We start from the raw sequence: 22,949 nt of genomic DNA, 5'->3' as shown, positions 1-22,949 counted from the left end.
GCAAGAGGTCAAATGACTTTATTGTCAAACGCCTGGCATTAGAAAAAAAAAACATTTTAGTTTCAATTTAAATTTTAATTCCGTTAATATTTAGGTTATTAATTCCTTAGAACCGGGTTTTCAGGTAGTTAATGTTGGTAATAGTTATGAACAAATGATAAACTACGACATAAACGCTTAATTTGTGCTAATTATTTGGGCAATATCATTCTGACACCTAAAGATCCGTTCCCTATTAAATACTGAGTAATGCTAGTAGTTAAACGCACATATAGGCCTATTATTAAATTAGTAAATATAACAATACCTTAGCTGAGAACAAAAGAATGTGACTTAGCCCTACTGGAATTCAATAAACATATTAATCCTGATGTTCATTTCTTTCTAATATCGACTGTTTATAAGAATAAAAATCGATTCTTAGCTGCGTTGCCATATATAAAACCCACTAACCTCGGTTTCTTCTCAAGCCGCGTCTCGACTTCGTTTTAGAAATCGCATAAGGATTCAGACCTCGATCACGGTTTAAAAGCCGAGGTTTGGAACCACGATTTCGTCCGTGTTTTAGAAATCGACCTACAGATTTTTATTACCAACACTGAGTGATATATCAGCAATCCTCCTTAAAAGGACACTCAACTTCCTTGAAAGAGTTCGCATTGATAGGAGGTATGTATATGTGCAAAACTTCTGGAGATCGTAGTGCCTGGTTCATCAATAAACTTTCTTTTCGCATAATTCCAAAAAATAACCTATAAAACCTATTATTCATGTTATTGATTGTATGAGACAAAAACTATTAATAGTGCTTGCACTAATATCTCACAGACAATGCATTCAATAATGCAAGTAATCAAAACTTTTTAACATCCAACTACAAGTAACTCACTTGGTAACCCCATAACCCGCTTCCTTCGATGCGTTTCGAATTGCTCCACAAATCTGCTCCTTTTCGTCATCGTTGAATAGGGCAGGAACTATTCCAATCATCAACATGTTATTGATCATCTCCAGGAACCCTGTTGGACAGAAAGCTCCTCAATTAGTTGTGCTGGCTGAAACAATTTAAGTACGAGAACTACTCCAAGAAGATCGAAGTTTTTCTGGATTGAACAATGCAATTTATTCGAACCTTATAATTTTTTGAAAATTACTTCAGGTTCCATCTCGGTATTTTATGGTTTATTGCAATCTTACAAGAAAATTAATTGTTCATGACGTGTTGAATCCGACGAGTTTGACAGATTTATAAAATGAAATGACAGAAGCAACAATTAAGCGTTGTCTAGGCACTGAATGAACGGCCTATACACAGCGAAAAGGTGACCATATGGTGTGCTGTTTCTGCTAGAGTTTTCATTGCTCCTTACTGTTTTGAAGATCAATCAATATTCCTAATGTGTCCAGCTGTTTGCTGACAACATAAAGTCCACTATAGTCCTTTATAGTATACTAGCCATACCCGTGCGCTCCGCTGCACCCGTTAGAAATAAATATGAAGTAATTGCATAATTAAAATAGGACATTTGATCCAGGGAACATTCGTGTTTGATAGAAGGATAAATCGTTTATTATGTTACTTAATTTAAATTGTATTAAAAAATTGAAATGCGATCATTTTGATCCAGAGAGCACTCATTTCGCCATAAAAATTATTTTAGGAAACACAGGAAACGAATGTACAGAATAGCCTATCAAGTTTTCTGTGCATAAGAAGCTATTTTAATCTTATCTGTCTTCGATTCACTCAGAAGTTACTGTAATAACATTATAGCACTATGTCCATCTAGAGAAACTACACTTTACAATGGTGAATTAATAATTAATTATACAAATCGGTTAATTTAGCTTCCGATATTACTTCATACAAACACAGAAACATTCTCTGTAGGCAATGTTCCATAGCTTTCGATTGTTGTTGTCCAAGGCCCCTTATAGACGAAGTCATTTGTTTTTTATTTCATTACACCGCCTTAGATGGCGTTGTTATTGTAATTTTGAAACTCATTTATCTCATTAAATATCAATCCTATCAAAGTTTTGCATGGAATAAAACTTATCGGAAATTATGTTTAAAGAAACTTTTGTTATGTAATATTTTTCGTGAAAATTAATAATAAGGGAGATATTTCTATTTATTTAATTCAAGGGGGGTCCATTTTAAATAAAATATTTTGAATGCCATATAGCCTAAATTCTAAGTTACATGGAACTTAATTTATATTCCAATTTTCATATAAATCGGTTCAGCCATTATCGCGTGAAAAGGTAACAAACATCCAGACAGACAGACAGACTGACAGACAGACATATAGACATATAAACAAAAATTTCAAAAAAGCGATTTTCGGTTTCAGGGCGGTTAATTATATATGTTAGGACCAATTATTTTTGGAAAATCGAAAATTACCAGAAAAATTTCGGCTACAGATTTATTATTAATATAGATTCAGTTGTTTTTCACGAGAAATGAGGGGTATTTTGATCGGTGTTCATTACAGATGCCTGTTGCTAGTAGCCAAAGCTGGGGTGTAGTCAATATATACTGCAGGGCTGTGTCTTCTGCAACTGGTACTGATCATTTTAATTTACATCTTTTGTGGTTTATGGATGGACAACTGTTTTGAAGATGAAGATGAGATAATTATTACAATGAATGGTGAAAAGTATCAGCAAATCTTACAGACATTATTTAGAGACGTACTAAACAGAGATGGCATTTGGTTTCAGCAAGACAGGGCTACGGCCCATACTGCCAGAGACTCACCGAGAAATATTTTTTCCGGATACATAATTTCTCGGTTTGGTTATATCAGCTGGCCGGTTCGTTGCCTAGACCTTACAGTTGCTGATCTTTTTTCTTTGGGATACTTCAAAGAAAGGATGTTTCAGATCAGACCACACTGTATCCAGGATCTGAAGACCAGGATACAGGCAGAAGTTCGAGGTTTTTTGCAATGTGTGATGAACAATTTCCGGTTAAGATTGCAACAAACCATAAGATACCGATTGGGTCACTTGGAATGTGTCATTTTAAAAAATAATAACATGGCAATAAATTGGACTGTTATTTAATATTTCTAAACTTTATAGTCACTTTAAAACAACATGCTAGATTTGGTCAGAACCTGTATGTATTTCTGCACACAATGAACCATTTAAATGATTGTTCAAGAAAAGTAACAAATCAGTTTAAAAACAGGAATATGATTTAAATAATAAGACAATTAATTCAAATCAAGCTTTCAGGTATAATTCCCTGTAAAGTTGATTTGAATAATTTCGAGGGAAAAATTTAACCGAAGGTCCTAGGGTTCGATGCCCGGCCCCGGAACAATTTTTTCCTCGAAATTATTCAAATCAACTTTATAGGGAGGTATACCTGAAAGTTTGATTTGCATAATACACGTCACTGTACGTTACAGAAAACCACCACAATTTAAGTCACACAGAGTTAGTGTGCACTCAATGTTGGTTGCTTGACGGTTGTCAGCCCACTTTGAGGTCTGTGGATATAGAGGGAAAAATTAGATCGGTGTCTGGTAGAGTTCCCGGATAGCTAGGTTGTTAGAGCGTTGGTACGTTTAACCAAAGGTCCTCGGGTTCGATGCCCGGCCCCGGAACAATTTTTCCCTCGAAATTATTCAAGACAATTACTGTAATTGTTGTGAAACTCATAAGAGTATAAAAGAAGTTGAACGAAATAATCCATAATTATTGGTAAGTTTCTTGCCTTCTTCAACGACCTGGGCAGCGGTAAACAGGAACACTGTGGGCTTCCTCTCAACTCCGATCAGGTTGTACAACTTCTTCAGATCTTCCTTGAAACTGTTCTCGTTGTATCCTCTACTGAGCGTTATCTGGAATACACCGCACCCTGTTGTGGAAGAGACATTTTTTTTAATTACTGATATTTCAAAATATAACACGATTTTCTCAAATTATTTCATTATCATCATCATCATCATCATCATCATCATCATCATCATCGTCATCGTCATCTTCATCACGGACACGGATTAAACCATATTTTGTGTGTTTTAATCTCGGAAGATATTGAGATCTAAAATTAGTCACTGCTGTACTTTTTCTTCGTTCTATAGGTCTGTAGCGAGAAAAATCTTTTTGAAATGTGATAGTCATCGATTCTTTTGAGATGTTCTAGCCAATTTTAAAGATATTTCCGAAAATAATTGCAAGATACCACGATATCTTGAAAGTTATTTCAACAGTCATATTTTTTAGGGATTGGAAGTTTATTTTCGTCCCTTAATGTCTCGATAAGTGAAATTTTTCACAAGGAAATTAGGGATTTCTCTTCCTTAAGTCCTCACTAAGTGAAATTCTTCATACTCTGAATTGTCTCAAACATAGACATGTATGTATGTATGTATGTATGTATGTATGTATGTATGTATGTATGTATGTATGTATGTATGTATGTATGTATGTATGTATGCATGCATGTATGTATGTATGTATGTATTCACACTGCAAATGGGTATATACCCGGTGGCAGTGGTTAATAATTACACTCAATAATGGCAATTAATAATAAACACAACTAATAAAAAACAATAATTAATAATAATAATAATAATAATAATAATAACAAGGAGCATCCTAAAATTAAAATGAAGCATGGTTACTTAAAATAACATTGGAGTGCAAGAGGTCAAATGACTTTATTGTCAAACGCCTGGCATTAGAAAACAACAACACAACAACATTTAAAGTAAATCTAATTTGTATCTTAACCCTAAGTTCGAAATAAGACCCACTAGTGTGAGAGGTTCATACCCGCACAGGTACCTTTCGGCACTAACTTATTTCGCTCTCAACTCACTCACTGCACTGATTCTACCTGATTTCACTAACACTTCTAAACATTACACTGTTCAAATACATTGCACAGCCACTTCACTGATACCAACACACTTCACTTACACAATAGACTTCACTGACACTACACACTTCACTGACACAACACACTTCCTCACTGATAGAACACTTCAAATAACAAGATATCAATTACACCCTTTAAGTAGCGTGTATAATATACTATCGTCTATTAGTAAAGTCCTTAAGCCTATTTTTAAATACTTTTTGGTTATTGGTAAAGCCTTTAGTAAGTCTGCAGGTAAAGCATTCCAGTCCCTGATAATAGGATTGAGAAAAGAAAACTTTCCAGTGTCCGTCCTCTGTCTTCTTTCCCTCAATTTATATGAGTGGTCGTTCCTTGAAGAGTAATTTGACGGCTGCAACCTATTTTTTATTTCTCTCCAGGCAGGCTCACCTCTGTATGTTTTGAATATTGCGCATAATCGAATTCGCGTTCTCCGGTCCGTGAGTGTGTCCCATTTTAATGGTGAATTATTACGACAACACTTGAGAGCCCGTTTTTCAATCTTTTCCAGTGTCTTAATATGTTCTAATCTGTAAGGATCCCAACATGCAGCACCATATTCCATTACTGGACGAACTAGTGATTTATATGCAATCTCTTTAGATTTATCAGAGCCTTTCCTTAGTACCCTCATCATAAAGTGTAACGCCTCCATGCCTTTCCCGCTGTGTCTGTAACGTGTTCCCCCCAGCCGAGATCGCTCTGCTGGGAGTTACGTTGAATCTTATTGTTGAAATTGATAAATATCACGGATATAACGAATCAATTATTATTATTATTATTATTATTATTATTATTATTATTATTATTATTATTATTATTACTATTACTATTTTTTGTATATAGTGTCTGTTATAAAAGAATGGCTGTAGAGTTTTAGAAAGTGTAAGGAATATTTTGATGTTTAATGCTTGCAGAAGAAAGCGCAGCACCCCGATATCATTGGCAACATTAAATTGCAAGCTAGAAGCCGTCTGTTGTTATCTGTTTTTGAATAGCCGCGGCACTTATTACAATAGCGTACGGGCCTCAATTCTGATTAGCTTTCCGATTCATAACGTCACGATAGCGTTAGCTAATTGAAGACTGAACATGAAAAAGACTGTACGTTCCAATATCGTTGAAGATTAGTTTTTACAAAAAAAAAAGTATGTCCCTGGCTGAATCCACAAAGAAAACTTATAAGTCCCATTGTAATTTTAGTTAGGCCCTAGCTTCTCCCATAAACGTGCAAAACGTATGGCCTACTATTCACACTACAAAAAACTGTTTTCAACAGTTTGTCTCTCTGACCTTTCTTATGTCCAGGCTTCCATCACAGACAGGTTGAGTGCGAAAACTTTCTAGTAAGATGAACGAAGGTACTATAAGGCATATTTTTTCTCACAAACGAAATAAATTTAAAAAAAAATGACAAAAAGATTTGAGGAAATCCCTATTGTTGCTGTCTACTGTTGTGGAGGAACAGTTACCGCAAGTTAATTTTGGGTAATTCTGGCATTGTCATCCCATCATTACCATCTGATTTTATAGTTTATTTTACAGAGCATAAAATACATTATTATAATCACTAAAGCAAAGAGATACACATTGATGGGCCAGATATAGTCCGGGTCAGCTTACTTCATACCCTAAGGGTGAAACCTAACCATTTTCCCCCCATTACTACATATGCTAGTGGATTGTGGTGATTTTCTAGTTTGCAGGTTGAATTTTCTTTTGCCAACTTCGTTTCGAATTTCGATACTGAGAAATACTACAAATGATAGTGATGGCAGCTGAGACAAATATCGATAATATTGTGACAGCTGCACCGGGGTTCGAACATGTGTCCGACAGGACGCGCGGCAGGCGAAACGCTGTTACAGGGAGATCTGCATGCTGAGAGGGCAGAGGGGGTGTATTACGGCAACGCGGCGAGGGGAGGTTGCGCGCGCATCTGCTACCTGCCGAGTGAGGATGGAAGCAAACTGTTACGTGCGGAGTGAAGGGGGGACGGACCCTCCCGAATTGTCCAGAAGTCCGTTAAAGTGGAGATATCCAGATAATTCGAGAGAGCTATCTCTGGACACTCGTAGAAATTTCTCGTAACTATGGTTTAGTTATAAAAGAAGAAACGCGAATGAACTTGAGCAGTTTATTCAGCCGTCAGTAAGCCAGCGTTGTTACAGTCAGTGAACAGAGCAAGCCAGCCAGTCTTGTGTACCGGAGTCTGACTTGAGTGTGCGTCCGCAACTGTGTCAGCATCCGTAGGCCTGAGTTCGAGTGCAGTGGACCGCAGTTGGAGGGACCTGAGTTCGAGTGCAGCGGATCGTCTCTGAAGGTCTGGGGTTCGAAATTCTGTGAACGCGAGTGACTGAGCTAGAAAAACTAGCCAAGACAGACGAGCTGTGAACTGAGAGCTGACAATTCTGTGTTGTAAATAGTGCTTTGTGAATATTAGTTAAGATTAACAGTTCATTGTTGTTCGTAATAGTCCAAGTAAATTGTCATTGTCGTTTGTGGAGTGCAATAACGAACGCTGTGTTGCTGTGCGGAGAGCAAATCCCATTGTTGACGGGAGTGTAATTAAATTGTAGAAGGTGAAGAGTTATTGTTGGAAGAATAAAATTTCATTGTTGAGTTGGAATAAAAATTTACATTATTGGTCGGTACTGGAATTCCATGAAATTAAAATTATCCTAGATTTCTGAGCCGGTTTCTGGAAGCCAGAAAAATTTGAACATACTAATAAGTAATTAATATCAGTATTGTAGTTATTTTATGTGTTGCGTTGTGGTTATAATTCAGGTAAGTCAGGTAAGTTTTCGGACTTAGTACTTATAATTTCATGTGGTCAAACAAAATACATTTTTAGGTTAGGTCTCGTGAGTCATTTGTTTAGTCAAATCAATGAATTTCGTATTGCTAGACAAAATACTTGATATGTTGATTCCTTTCTCGTATAGTTTGCCTACGAAAATATGTTACAAATTATTTAATTATTTAGAATAACCTTCCGACATAAAGTATGGTAAGTAATAAGTCATTTATACGTAGGATCATGTGATATCTGGTAACAGTTGGTAACACTGACTAGACGGCAATATTTACTGTTTAGGAACTGTTCTTATGTGACCCTCACTATAGTGCTTAGCCTATATCCTAAGTTGAGGGATCTCATCGTTCCATTGACTGTGTTACCTGCTGCATACGCCGCCAGTCGCATGATGGACTGCTTTCCGCTGCCTCCTACGCCCACGATCATCACATGCCCCTTGTGCATCCGCAACACTCTATGAACTCTGGTTAGGTGCTCCAAAGCGTCGTCAAACAGGACAAGCTGCATTTTTGCACAGTGCTCGTTGTAGTCTTCCAGGATCTGGAACGAAATAGTTACGATGTTTTTATAATATTATATTTTCTTATTAGACAGGAAGAGAAAAAGAAATTGGCTGTGCCACTAGCTAAGAAGAAACTTCCTACTGAAGAATATACTAGAAGTAATGATGAACAGAAGAAACGTTCGGGAAAGAATAAGATATCAGATGATAGAAACATTAAGTTACATGGATCGTAATGAATGATGATGATGATGATGATGATGATGGAGAATTGTTGGGTTGTAATAGGGGAACTGAGGCATTCAAAAAAGCCCCTCCATTGCCTGGACCAGCATGTCCAGCAGAAGGTAGGCCTACACATTCAGGGAGGGTCGACCTTGATTTGAACTCGGGCCCCATGGCTAATAAGCTGAACGCCTAGCACTGAGCCACCGTGGCGGTTATTATTACGCGTATTATACAGGATGTAACGAAAAAAAGTGGGCAAAATTACAGGTATGGATTTCTCGTATGTAAAAGAAGAAAAAATTGTTGTATCAAAATGGGTCCGGAATTGCTTGGTTTCTGAGTAGGACTTGCAAGTGTGATCCATACTGGATTTCAGTATGCTTACTTACTGTAATTATTTTGATGTATTCTGTTAACATTTACTTAGATGGAGTCTTAAAAGTTTTGACCTTCTGCCTGAATACAGGTCGCGGCTCGTCGTCTCATCGAGTTCCGAACATGCTTGGCCTTGCAAATTAAGCTTTCAGGAATAACTCCCTGTAAAGTTAATTTGAATAATTTCGAGGGAAAAATATTTTTCCCTCGAAATTATTCATGCTTGGCCTTCACGTTCACCTGATCTCAATCTATTGCACTTCTTCTTGTGTGGCACTTAAAATCGTTTGTGCGAGAAGGTGCGTATTTGCTTGTTTTCCGCACAGAACCAATACGCGGTAAGTGTGAAATACCACATTCAGTATTCCCAACGTAACACACACAACAATTTCCCTCTTCTTACCGCTTAAGCGCGACATTCATTTTACAGCTTTAGGCTTTTAACATATTATTTTTAGAGACGTTTAACATAGTAATAATTATAAATTGGAAACTTACCACTGCAATTTCACCTAAATCGCAATGTTAATTATTGTTTTTAAATATTTGCAAAACTTAAGTAAAGTCTACTACTCCACGAAACTTATTGCATTCCTGATACAAGTAACATTAAGGAAGCCGTGAAAAAATGAACAAGATTCCAGATGCGGATGTTATTACTGCAATATGTTACATAAATAATATTGTTAAAATATTAAAATGAAAAATAAATCATTACATAACCTTACCGTTTGTTTTAAGTTCGCATTTATAGACTGGGGGAAGAAAAAGACAGACGTATATCACGGCTTGCTGGAGTATAGTAAACACAGAAAACATTTTATAGCAACAATGTTGAAGAAAGATATTTTGGTTTTCCGAAGTTGCCGTCATTAAACAAAAACCAACATGGAGATTTCATTGCAACTGATTAGAAATTCGTCTTTCAGGTATGTAATAAACGATCTTCGCACAAAATAATGTGCGATACACGAGCGGTATGTTTGTTTTCAATCTTTTCCTCGAACATGAAAACGTCAACATACCGCTCTTGTAACGTATATTACTATTATGTATTGGACTTCTGTGGATAATGAAGGCATTCTCTGTCAGCGGATTCTGCAAGGTTGTCAGACAATAAGAACAAAGCGAAGAATTTTGTGGGTATGTTCGGATCTCGACGAGCTGCTCTCTATATTCAGCCAGGTGACGGACATTTTGAACAGTTTTATAATAGAATGCATCATAGTAATTCCAGCAAAGAAACGTACTGGAGTGCATTATGGTCATACTTGCAAGTCCTAATCAGAAACAAAGTTGAGTTACATTAAGGGTGTATGTACCTGAACGACCACAAACATTATCAGAAAATGCAGGATCTAGAGTTTTAAAATTTTATAAGAAAATGAACTCACAATTGGACAAAATTCACAAGGTATCACAACAAGACTTGTTAGAATTTAAATATCTGATAAAAGTATAAAAGAGGTTACTAATATTTTTAAGAAATTCACTTTTTACTTTAAACTAACTTTTCCAAAAGTTGAAAATTTTCACACATTATTTCATAACTCCACAACCATTAGAGATAGAATCCTGAAACTTTATACACTGATTTAGCATCTATTTATGAAAAAAGTAGACTACAATAATGCCCATTTCTATGAAAACAGAAAAAAATAGGTCAAATAGGACAAATAAAAAATTTAATTGTATTAAAATAAACAATTCTACATGTCTGAGAGTAGTCTACTTTTTCAGAAATAAGTGTTTATTACATGCAGGAAAAATATTAAAGATGTCAGAGAGACCATAACAATGTTATGGTTACCAAATAATGTAATTGCAGAATTCTTTTGTTTTTTACTACTCTGATAAAACTGGTTTGAAATAGTAATATGCGTTACAAGAGCGGTATGTTTAAGTTTTCATGTTCGAGGAAAAGTTTGAAAAAGCGAAACGTAGTTGAGCTATTTTAATTTCCGAGAATTGAAAGAAAACATACCGCTCGTGTATCGTACATTATTTTGTGCGAAGATCGTTTATTACATACCTGAAAGAGGAATTTCTAATTACTTGCAATGAAATCTCCATCTTGGTTTCTGTTCAATGACGGCAAATTTGCAAAAAAAAAAATATATATATCTATCTTCAACATTGTTGCTTTAAAATGTTTTCTGTGTTTACTATACTCCAGCAGGCCGTGATATACGTCTGTCTTTTTCCCCCCCCAGTCTATGATGAGTCTGGAATCTTGTTGATTTTTTCACGGCTTCCTTAATGTTACTTGCATCACGAATGCAGTAACTTTAGTGGAGTTGTAGAGTTTACTTAATTTTTTGCAAATATTTAAAAATAATAATTAACAGTGCAATTTAGGTGAAATTGCAGTGGTAAGTTTCCAATTTATAATTACAATTTTATTTTACAATTGATAATCAATGGTGCTTAATTATTACACTTTATTTTTATATCACTATTCATATTTAATTAATTGTATTTGTTTGCTATTCATTTCCGGATCCTCGTGGTCATCCCTAATTAAGGCCGGATGAGTTTCTCTCTCTCTCTCTCTCTCTCTCTCTCTATATATATATATATATATATATATATATATATATATATATATATTGAAAGTCTCTAAAAATAATATGTTAAAAGCCTAAAGCAGTAAAATGAATATGTCACTTAAGCGGTAAGAAGAGGGAAATTGTTATGTGTGTTAGGTTGGGAATACTGAATGTGGAATTTTAGACTTTCCGCGCATTGGTTTTGTGCGGAAACCAAGCAAATACGCACGATCTCGCACAATAGTAATATGCGTTACAAGAGCGGTATGTTGACGTTTTCATGTTCGAGAAAAAGATTGAAAAAGCGAAACGTAGTTGAGCTTTTTTAATTTCCGAGAACATGAAAACAAACATACCGCTCGTGTATCGTACATTATTTTGTGCGAAGATCGTTTATTACATACCTGAAAGGGGAATTTCTAATTAGTTGCAATGAAATCTCCATCTTGGTTTCTGTTCAATGACGGCAACTTTGGAAAACAAATATATCTATCTTCAACATTGTTCCTATAAAATGTTTTCTGTGTTTACTATATTCCAGCAGGCCGTGATATACGTCTATCTTTTTTTTCCCCCAGTCTATAAATGCGAACTTAAAACAAACGGTAAGGTTATGCAATGATTTATTTTTCATTTTAATACTTTAAGAAAATTATTTATTTCTGCACATTGAAATTATAATAAAATTATTTATTTCTGCACATTAAAATTAATTGTCACATTTGTGCAGTTATTCAGAGTCACTGGAGCACCACCACCAGTTTTTTCTATTGTGAAACTTTTTTGCATGAATATTGATTTTCCAGTTTCCGTTGAAATTGAAGCATTAGCAGTATAGATGGCAGCATTTGATAAACCCTCCGTCTGGCAGGAAGTCGATGCACTGGAGACTATGGTTGTAGAGTTTACTTAATGTTTGCAAATATTTAAAAACAATAATTAACAGTGCAATTTAGGTGAAATTGCATTGGTAAGTTTCCAATTTATAATTATTACTATATTGAACGTCTTTAAAAATAATATGTTAAAAGCCTAAAGCAGTAAAATGAATGTCGCGCTTAAGCGGTAAGAAGAGGGAAATTGTTATGTGTGTTACGTTGGGAATACTGAATGTGGTATTTCACACTTACCGCGTATTGGTTTTGTGCGGAAAGCAAGCAAATACGCACGATCTCGCACAAAATATTATTAGTAACCTTTTTATACTTTTATCGGATATTTAATTTCTAATAAGTCTTGTTGTGGTATGTTATACTATTTGTCCAATTTTGAGTTCATTTTCTTATAAAATTTTAGAAATTTAGAGCCTACATTTTCCGATAATACTTGTGGTCGTTCACGTACATATACCCTTAAAAAATGTAGTCACAGAAAAAATAATATATATTTTTGTACTTGTATTTTCAATGCAGCCATAGCTTAATAAATATAATACAATATGCAAGTACCTCTCGGAATAGGTGATATATTGCATCGTAATCAATAAGGTCTTCGTAGACTCGAGGCTCGTCTTCATTCATGGCATTTCTGTAGTCCCCAAACAGCAGAGGATCTCGCATGATGTACTCTGTGTCATCGGGGAAGGCGTCCTGCAGCTCTCCGGTGATGCGAGTCTTCATGAATTGCTGATCCTAAGAGAACAAGCAGACATTCCCAATCAGTATTATACAGAGCTACTACAAAGGCTTTACCCGTGAGATTCATATCTGGCCAAGGGGTATAGACCTTCATGGCCTATAAAATTCTTAGGATATGTTTCTCTACAAGGGAATTAAAAAACTTTGAATCGCGTTGTATAAATTTATAGTACGTAAAAGACTCTTGAGCCCTGTCCCTAATAGGGGGACATTCTTCCTCTATTAAAATTTGGCGCCACCTAACCTCTGGAGTTGAAACTTAATTAAAAATACAACTAAAGCAAACCAGTTGCAGTTTCGGCTATCTATTACTTTTATCTCTTCCAGGTATCGTCCAAACTTCACTTGCAATTAACTATAGTATACTTACACGTAATAGAGAATTGCAATTAGGTTTCTTTTCTGACATATTTTAGAGCTGTCTTTAGGTTTATTCCAACCGTAAGTAAAATGTCAGATAATCTATGGCGAATCCTCAGCCTCATCTCTCCAAATAACATGTCGTTATCATCAATCTCGAAGTTAAATAACCTAGTAGTTGATATAGCGTCGTTAAATAACCAACTAAAAATAAACATAAAAGTCTAAAATCGTTGTGGCCGTCTGTAAACGGTTTTTAAAATACTCATACAAATAATGGAAACAGATGGGAACATCAAATGCACTTTTTCCTTTAAAATTTAGAAGATATCAGAGTTCCGTTTTTAATCTTTATAAGATAGGGCACCTAAAAGATTCCATAAAGTGTTTTGTAAATTATTTGCTTAAATTTAGTCATTCAACAGATCTATAATTTTAAATTCACAAATTAGAATATATAACATGTCTGTTCTTTCAATTGAAGACCAATCATTATATCATTTTCTCAAACTATACACAACTGCTGATTAATACAGGGCTACTACAAAGGCTTTACCCGATTCCATAGCCTTGTATTATGAAAAGTATGAGACATACATTATTGAAAGTTATACCAATAAAAAGAGAAACTCATCAAGTTTTTGGTCCATCAACTGCTACAAGTGCTCGATGTGACCTCCTCGCGTCACGCGACAAACATCCACTCGGTAGTCAAGCTCCTGCCACACCCGCAGGTGCATATCACGATCAACTCTAGCCACTGCCACACGGATCCGGTTTCAAGATTAACTGGCAGAGGAGGTACATACACTTGATCTTTGACAAACCCCATAGAAAAAAATCACAGGGAGTCAGATCTGGCGACCGAGGAGGCCAACGGAGAACACACCGATCGTTGTTAGAAGCCCGTTGATGTGGTTGATGCCTCAGTTACATGAAGATAAACCAGGGTTTTTATTTCAACAAGATGGGGCTCCACCACATTTCCATCTGGAAGTGCGTGAGTATCTTAATGAGCATCTACCACAACGTTGGTGTGGACGGTGTGTTCTCCGTTGGCCTCCTCGGTTGCCAGATCTGACTCCCTGTGATTTTTTTCTATGGGGTTTGTCAAGGATCAAGTGTATGTACCTCCTTTGCCAGTTAATCTTGAAGAACTTAATAAATGGATCCGTGCGGCAGTGGCTAGAGTTGATCGTGATATGCTCCAGCGGGTGTGGCAGGAGTTAGACTACCGAGTGGACGTTTGTCGAGGAGGTCACATCGAGCACTTGTAGCAGTTGATGGACCAAAAACTTGATGAGTTTCTCTTTTTATTGGTATAACTTTCAATAATATATGTCTCATATTTTTCATAATACAAGGCTATGGAATCGGGTAAAGCCTTTGTAGTAGCCCTGTATTAATCAGCAGTTGTGTATAGTTTGAGAAAATGATACAATGATTGGTCTTCAATTGAAGGAACAGACATGTTATATACTCTAATTTGTGAATTTAAAATTATAGATATGTTGAATGACTAAATTTAAGCAAATAATTTACAAAACACTTTATGGAATCTTTTAGGTGCCCTATCTTATAAAGATTAAAAACGGAACTCTGTTATCTACTAAACTTTAAAGGAAAAAGTGCATTTGATGTTCCCATCTGTTTCCATTATTTGTATGAGTATTTTAAAAACCGTTTACAGACGACCACAACGATTTTAGACTTTTATGTTTATTTTTAGTTGGTTATTTAACGACGCTATATCAACTACTAGGTTATTTAACTTCGAGATTGATGATAACATGTTATTTGGCGAGATGAGGCTGAGGATTCGCCATAGATTACCTGACATTTGACTTACGGTTGGAGCAAATCTGAATCAATCAATCAATCAATCTTCTTAATGTATCCAGCTGTTTGCCGACAACATAAAGTCCACTATAGTCCTCTGTAGTCTATTCAGTTGTTGTTTTTCACGAGAAATGAGGGGTATTTTGATCGGTGTTCATTATAGATGGCTGTTGCTAGTAGCCAGAGTTGGGGTGTAGTCAATATATACTGCAGGGATGTGTCTTCTGCAACTGGTACTGATGATTTTAATTTACTTCTTTTGTGGTTTATGGATGGACAGTGTAGAAGAATGTGTTCCAGATCTTCATCATGAGTATTGCACCACAAACAAGTAGGGTTATCAGAAATGTGAAATAGGTGTAGGTACAGTTATTATGTGACAATGTGACCTGTTCTGGCTCTTGTTAAAAACGTTTGAACATGTCTGGGCAAGTTTTTCTACATTTCCAGGTCATTTGGTTTCTTTTGTACAGACTGTAAAATTTTTCCTTTGTCAGAAGAGAGCCAATTGTTGATCCATAGGTTTGTAAAATGAGACTTCACTGAAACAACAGCACTGGATAGAGATATCACTTGAAGAAGTCTTGGTTGCAAATATGTTGCCTGTTTTGCAATATTATCGACTTTCTCGTTTCCAGGTATACCACAATGACTATTTATTTATTGAAATGTTATTTCCTTTAGGAGTTCTTTTAGTTTACATAGTTGTTTCTGGAGGTAAAATAGTCCCTCAATCGGATCTGCACTGAGAGATGCCAAGAATCGTACTACAGTAGTTATTTGGAACACCAAAAGACACACTGACCAGTCAATCAGAGCCAAGTTTAATATTGAAAAGAACTATATAATGAGACAAAGAAGCAAATAGTAATACTAAAAGGATTGAAGTATGAGGAAATCTAAAGACAACTCTAAAATATGTCAGAAAAGAAATCGAATTATAATTCCCTATAACGTGGACGTAGACTGTGGTTCATTGGAAGTGAAGTTTGAACGATATCTGGAAGAGATAAAAGTAATAGTGCTTTAGTTGTATATTTAATGACGTTTCAACTGCAGAGGTTAGGTGGCGCCATATTTTAATAGAGGAAGAATGTCCCTCTGTTAGGGACAGGGCTCAAGATTCTTTTACGTACTATACATTTATACAACGCGATCCAAAGCTTTTAAATTCCCTTCTAGAGGAACACATGCTCAGGATTTTATAGGCCATTAAGGTCTATAGCCCTTGGCCAGATATGAACCTCACTAATTTAGGTTTCACCTGCTGTCATGGGAAGCACTAGACAGAAAAAGAAGTTGATAAAGATGGTTTGGCTATTAAAGGAATTAAATTTCTGCATTCTAATGGTTTTATAAGTCTATAACTTTAATTTAGAATATAATTTCGTAAAATTTTAGAAATAGTTTTCGTATACGCCGTATATGGTCTTTCATAAATGATAACTTATCACTCGAAAAATTGACTAACTTTTACGATTTTTTCGCGTTTTTTCTGCTAATAAGAAACTTTTCCGGTGCCGTACACTCGATTTGGTTACGCGTTTGCTAGCCAGAAATCTTCACTTTTCTATGTAGAGATGAATGAATTATCGCTATGAAATTTAAAACTTAGGGTTAATGTTAATAAACCACAAATTACGAAAAATGTTGTTGTTTTCTAATGCCAGGCATTTGACAATAGTCATTTGACCTCTTGCACTCCAATATTTTTCAAAGATATTATCATGGTCAGCCACTGAAGCACAGATTTTGAGGTGTTCCGAATCCATTTCTTAGTTTGAGTTGCACAATGGGCAGTTAGGGGACTGATATATGCCAATTATATGCAGGTGTTTGGCCAAACAGTCATGGCCTGTTGCCAATCTAAAAAATTGCGAAAAATTTCAACGAACTTAAACTTACACTCAATATGGCTCACAGTTCTCAACATGCCTACCGCCCCGAAGAAAGCACAAATGCAAGCGACGCACCATCTCCTCGTGCACTCTCGAGAGCATTTCAGGAATAACCATTGTATTTTGTGCTCAGTTCTTTCGAACAATTCTGGGATGATGAAAGGTTTATCTGCAAACATACGATCCTTAACAATCCCCATAAAAAGAAATCCAGGGGGAGTTACGTAAGTCTGGGGATCGTGGCGGCCAAGCAATTGGAAATACTTCGTCAATCAAGTTTCGAACATATCGTGCATAACGGAGAGGAACCGCTCATTTGTTGCACCAATGCAAACACACATGGAATAGAAATTGCGCTTTCTCGTCGTCACATTCGTGGCTAGATCGACTTCTAGCGAGCAAACGCGTAACCAAAACGTGTGTACGGCGCCGGGAAATATTCTTACTAGCAGCGATGTACAACAAAAATCAGAAAGAGAGTTTTGATATTATTTTATTTTTAATTATTGAACGAAATAAAACTCAATTGAAGGGTTTGCCGGAAAATGGGCGTATACGTCAATATAGTGAATTGAGATACAAGCAATCCAAGATTTTAAAACGCACCTGAATAAAATGTTATACAGATAGTGAACAAAATTATACATTAAATTAAAAATCTTAGCGAATATAAATGTTTTGTAGCATTTAGGCAATTTATATTATTATATTTCCTTATATTTGTACCATATAAAACTTCGGTCTATACGCCCTTTATCCATATAATGATTTGCTTAGGGGATTTAATGTAGATTTCAGATTTAAATTTCACACGGAATTGAAATAAAGATACATTTTATGACATTTATTATCTACTTCTAAAGTAATATACATTATTTCAGATATACTGAGTAGACATTAAGTACGCAAAGCAAAATCTCTGAATATAACAGAAAAAGAAAATCTCCATTTTGTGTGAACATAAATAAATAAAATTCATTCTTTGTATAATCCTGATAACAATAAGCCCAAAAATCTGAGAATTGTAACAAATCTCTTTATAGAACATAAAATATTTCCGTCTGAATCTATGAGTTTCATAAGTTTGTTTACTCCTAAAGCAAGGACAATAATGAACATAAAAAGTAGTCAAAGGAAACAACTGGACTGACTAAATTGAACTATATATATTTGCTTAGTCTCTACCAAGAGAAAGCACACACAGTACAGTATGCGTAACGCGCAGCACTAGCTCTACTTGTAGACTGACTGACTAAATCGCGCACGCACGCACGCAGCCCTGTCCTGCAGGTATGTTCAGTACAATCAAAACAAAATTTCGCTACTATAATTAGCGAATTATTCACTACATTTTAAACCGTTTTCCCGAAGAAGGGCGTAGAGGTCTAACCGTCTTTCTTCCGGCAAACCCCTCAATTGTTGTAGAACATTTACATCTCAACAGAAAGAAATGCCACATAGCTCACCTCCACGGTGATTAGACGATCACAGATGACTCTGGTGAACTCGTTTCTCCAAACCCTGGCAAAACGTTTGGGAGTGGTCACATAGACAGGCGTTGTTAGGAGCAACCCCGCACAAATTCTGGATAGATCTCGAAGATTGAAAATGTAGTGAAACTTCGAAGGTGTTGGAGGAAGTTTAGTGACCACCGTCTGGTTAACACATATAGGAAGAAATTAATATAAATACCGTTTTTTTATAATAATAGACTGCTTCACTAAATTGGCTTATGACATACATATAGCATTATTATTATTATTATTATTATTATTATTATTATTATTATTATAATTATAATTATTATTATTATTGTTATCCAAATATTGAAACCCTATTTTACCTTTGGTATATTAGGGTTGTAGTTTGTTACATGTGAAATACATTACGTAGAGATAATACACAATTTTAAAGAAGTAGTAGTAGGCATGAGTCATAGTTACAATATAAATACACTAATTAATAGACAGTAAACAATACTAAATACGTTATGCAATAATTACATTCAGTTAAAACAAAATTTAAAAAATTAGAAATTATAATCGAAGGTGTAGAGAGATTGCAAGAATATGACATAAATTTGCAATTTTATACATAGCTAATTTTAGGCAATAGTAAAGAGATAATGCACAAAATTGGCTTAGTTACAAATTAAACACCTATTATATAGGTGGTTTGCGATAGTAAAGAAATAAAAACAAAATTACTTACGGTTACAAACTATATACCTGTCATCAAATACTGAACAACAGTAAAATCTATAATACAAACATAGTTATTGTTGTTATTACTATTATTATGTCCCAAAGAGAGACACCTTGTTTTAGATAGTGCATTAGAATTTTATATCATCATTAATTTACATACACTTAATAGCTACAGTCTTGCGTGGATGTGGTGTATAAACTCTTTTGAATTGTTTATAACAACATTTTTTCCTAAGTAAATGGTAAAGGGGTGTGCAGTAATTTAAATTGCAGTCCGAGATATGATATCTTAGAAAGTGTCTTTTCCTTTCGAACACTGGACAGTGAAAAATCAAATGTTCAACAGTCTGATTGTCTTTACATATGCACAGAGATTCTTCTGCACTTTTGATCCTAAATCTTTCAAAGTAGGAACCGAATTTTCCACGGCCGGTCATAAATTGAGTGAAAAAGAAGTCGGTTGAGAACTGACTGCAACTACATGTAGCATTCGGATTACAATTCGTGTCATGGAATTCAACGTTCCCAACGAAGAGCTTATCAGTTTTCTGTCCGTCCCTCTGGAGTAATAAATTGATGTTTTATTCCTTTGGGCCTTACCTGGAATAATTGCAGAGTGATATCAACGATGACAGATACCATTGCTCTAATTTCTTCGTTGAATATCTCGGTGTGTCCAGCAAGAATGGATCTGTATATATGCTTCACAGTTTCGTCAGACGGAAAAATCAGGTTGAATACGGAGAACATTGAGATGAAGCGGGGATCCACCTCATTTCGGCCACCGCCAGCTTGTCCCATTCCCGCGAAGAAGCCTACAAACAGAAAACATAACAATTTACTATACATAGTGATTTAAGATGGGAAATTAATTACTTGTAAATAATATGTCCCCTATATGTTTCAGAGGAAAATATGAGAAAAATATTAAGGTACCGAGGGTCGTATTCATAGACGAGACTTTAGACCAAAGTTGACTTTGGAAAGTACAAAGTCACCATTTTCCTATTCACAGACGACACTTTGACGGAAGTAAACTTCAATCGTGACTTTACTTCGAAGTCGCCAAAAATCTAGACTTTGACTTTGACTTTCGTTCGTGGACAAAAGGAGAATGACTGATAGGCCTATTTGAATTTTCCGACAATATTGAAGACATCTAGGAGATTATTAAAGCTGCTCATGTTCCTTAGCGTATTATTATAGATTATAAATTCAAATCAAGGTACAGATTTGATAAACAGACAGTATTAAATAATATCTTCGTCATGTTTCAACTTTCATTGATGAATAATAACAGAGAATTATCTGTTCCACCAATAAACAATACAACTTATTTCATTGCGATTTTACGCTGTAGGTAAGGATTAATAGCTTAATATTAATTCTTACTATGTAATTCTATAGAGGATAGATTATACAATTGGAAATGCAATTAATTTATAATCCTTGCTGTCGTCATAATGTTTTCTGCATATTGATTTCAGATAATTTTTAAGTAGTTTCTGCAGATATGCAGGAAATAACTCTGCCAACTGTCAGCAGGATAAAATTATGTCTCTTTCATACTCTATCATTGGTGGAATCTTATCTTCCATATCTTCACAACAAAATTATATTACAATGAAATAATTTCAGGGCTTAATATGAAACTAACGTAACTACAATAGATGCTTTATTCACATCAAAATTCTTAACAGGCAATACTGATTCAGATAAACTATACAGTCATATTTTGTAGTTATGAATTGTGTTATATACAAGACTGTTCGAACTGAGTTACGATATTTTGTGGCCAGGTAGAAGAACAAATTATTATCGGTTGGTGTAAAGACCTAAAAATGTCAATTTTTGTACTTACGTTAGTTTCACAATAAGCCCTCGAATAATATTATTCTTATGTAAAGCTGTAAGAACGGTTAACAATTGCTTAACATGTACCGATGTTCAATTGTTTCATTGATTTATGATTCAAAAGATGGCTTTAATTGTGGCAATGCCTACTCTATTTCAACTATCTATTAATTTAATTCGTTTAGAAGGCAGTGATTTTGATTGCCAACATTAGAACAAAATCGTCAAATCTCGACTTACCAAAGTCAAAGTCAAAGTCTCAGAAGTATTGTCTATGAATAGGACTTTTAACAAAGTTAAACGTTGCCACGAAAGTCGACTTTGGGAAGTCTTCGTTCAAAGTCTCGTTTATGAATACGGCCCTAAAAGTACGTCGAAATGAACTATCAGTTATTTTAATTTCCTGATAGGACTGTGTTTAGAGGAATCAATTAAATAACATTTCAACTTTCCTGAAGTGTCAACAGTATTATTTATTTTGGATTATTTCTGCCACGGCCTCGTGAAATTTGATGTTAAATACAACAGAAATAAAAAAAAATCTGTGCTGTATGCGGGATACACCGGCACGTACAATACTTCACCCAATTTCGAGAATGAAACTACAGTTGTGTTGGTTTGAATGTTTTATTTTTATTTAGACTTATAATTAGAGTGTATGGGGTCTATGAAGGCACGAGAATAAAATACACAACTAATCGTAAATTTTTCTTGCACTCAGTCAAAACTGATTAAAACAACTGATAAGTCACAGCAGAATATAGTCAACAACAGTGTCATAATTCCTGAGTTCCCACACAGTGAAGCTGTAGCCTTTTTTCGGTTGCTAAGGACATGTTGGTTTGACTGCCCACCTGCATTAATTATTCATATTTTCATCTCCACATTGTTTCCTATGCAACAACTCCGACACACTCATGAACAACGACCATCTTCCTCTCTACCTTAACATGTTGTTGTTGTTTTCTAATGCCAGGCGTTTGACAATAAAGTCATTTGACCTCTTGCACTCCGATATTTTTCAAAGATATTATCATGACTAGCCACTGAAGCACAGATTTTGAGGTGTTCCGAATCCATTTCTTGGTTTGAGTTGCACAATGGGCAGTTAGGGGACTGATATATTCCAATTCTATGCAGGTGTTTGGCCAAACAATCATGGCCTGTTGCCAATCTAAAAGGAGCTACAGACGATTTTCGTGGTAAATCGAGAATTAACTGTGGATTATGATGCAAAGAGTTCCATTTTTTTCCTTTTAGATTGTGTTATCAAATTTTGTTTGTTGAAGTCTAAGTATGTAGATTTAATAAATCTTTTCACAGAGTAATAAGTAGATTTAGTAACAGGTCTGCAAGTAGCAGTGCTGCCCTTCTTTGCTAAAGCATTCGCATTCTCGTTTCCCATGATTCCACAGTGGGATAGTATCCATTGGAATACAATTCTTTTATTGAGTGTTGTTAATTGAGAGAGGATTTTAGTTATTTCTGCTGCTTGAGATGAAGGTGTGTGTTTAGAGACTATTGATACAATAGCTGCCTTGAAGTCTAGCAATATAACTGCATTTTTAAATTTACTGATGTGGCATAGAAGATTCCTAAGACTTTCGCTTATTGCAATTATTTCTCCATCAAAACTTATTGTTCCATATCCAAGAGATCTAGAAAGTGAGAAGAGACAGCACGTAACACCTGCACCGGCACCTTGTTCCCTGGAGATCAAGGATCCGTCGGTGTATAAATGAAGCCAGTTTTGTGGAGGGTACCTAATATTAA

At 35.3% G+C, this 22,949-nt stretch overlaps 1 protein-coding gene across 1 annotated transcript in view; it reads right to left on the bottom strand.

The window, feature by feature from the left end:
* Dhc98D (Dynein heavy chain at 89D) overlaps window positions 1–22,949 on the bottom strand; it is a 192,204-nt gene that overhangs the window by 105,115 nt on the left and 64,140 nt on the right. Inside the window, exons 24-29 of the mRNA XM_069822419.1 lie at window positions 19,923–20,137; window positions 18,582–18,770; window positions 12,830–13,012; window positions 8,090–8,267; window positions 3,734–3,877; window positions 890–1,019 (exon numbers count right to left, since the gene is read on the bottom strand). Coding sequence (XP_069678520.1) covers window positions 890–1,019; window positions 3,734–3,877; window positions 8,090–8,267; window positions 12,830–13,012; window positions 18,582–18,770; window positions 19,923–20,137 — 1,039 coding nt within the window. The remainder of the gene's footprint in view (window positions 1–889; window positions 1,020–3,733; window positions 3,878–8,089; window positions 8,268–12,829; window positions 13,013–18,581; window positions 18,771–19,922; window positions 20,138–22,949) is intronic.

Source organism: Periplaneta americana, chromosome 3, assembly GCF_040183065.1.
Source record: "Periplaneta americana isolate PAMFEO1 chromosome 3, P.americana_PAMFEO1_priV1, whole genome shotgun sequence".
In the NCBI taxonomy this organism is placed as follows: Eukaryota; Metazoa; Arthropoda; class Insecta; order Blattodea; family Blattidae; genus Periplaneta; species Periplaneta americana.
Note: the sequence above shows the minus strand (reverse complement) of the source record. Positions and strands in the feature narration are given on the sequence as shown.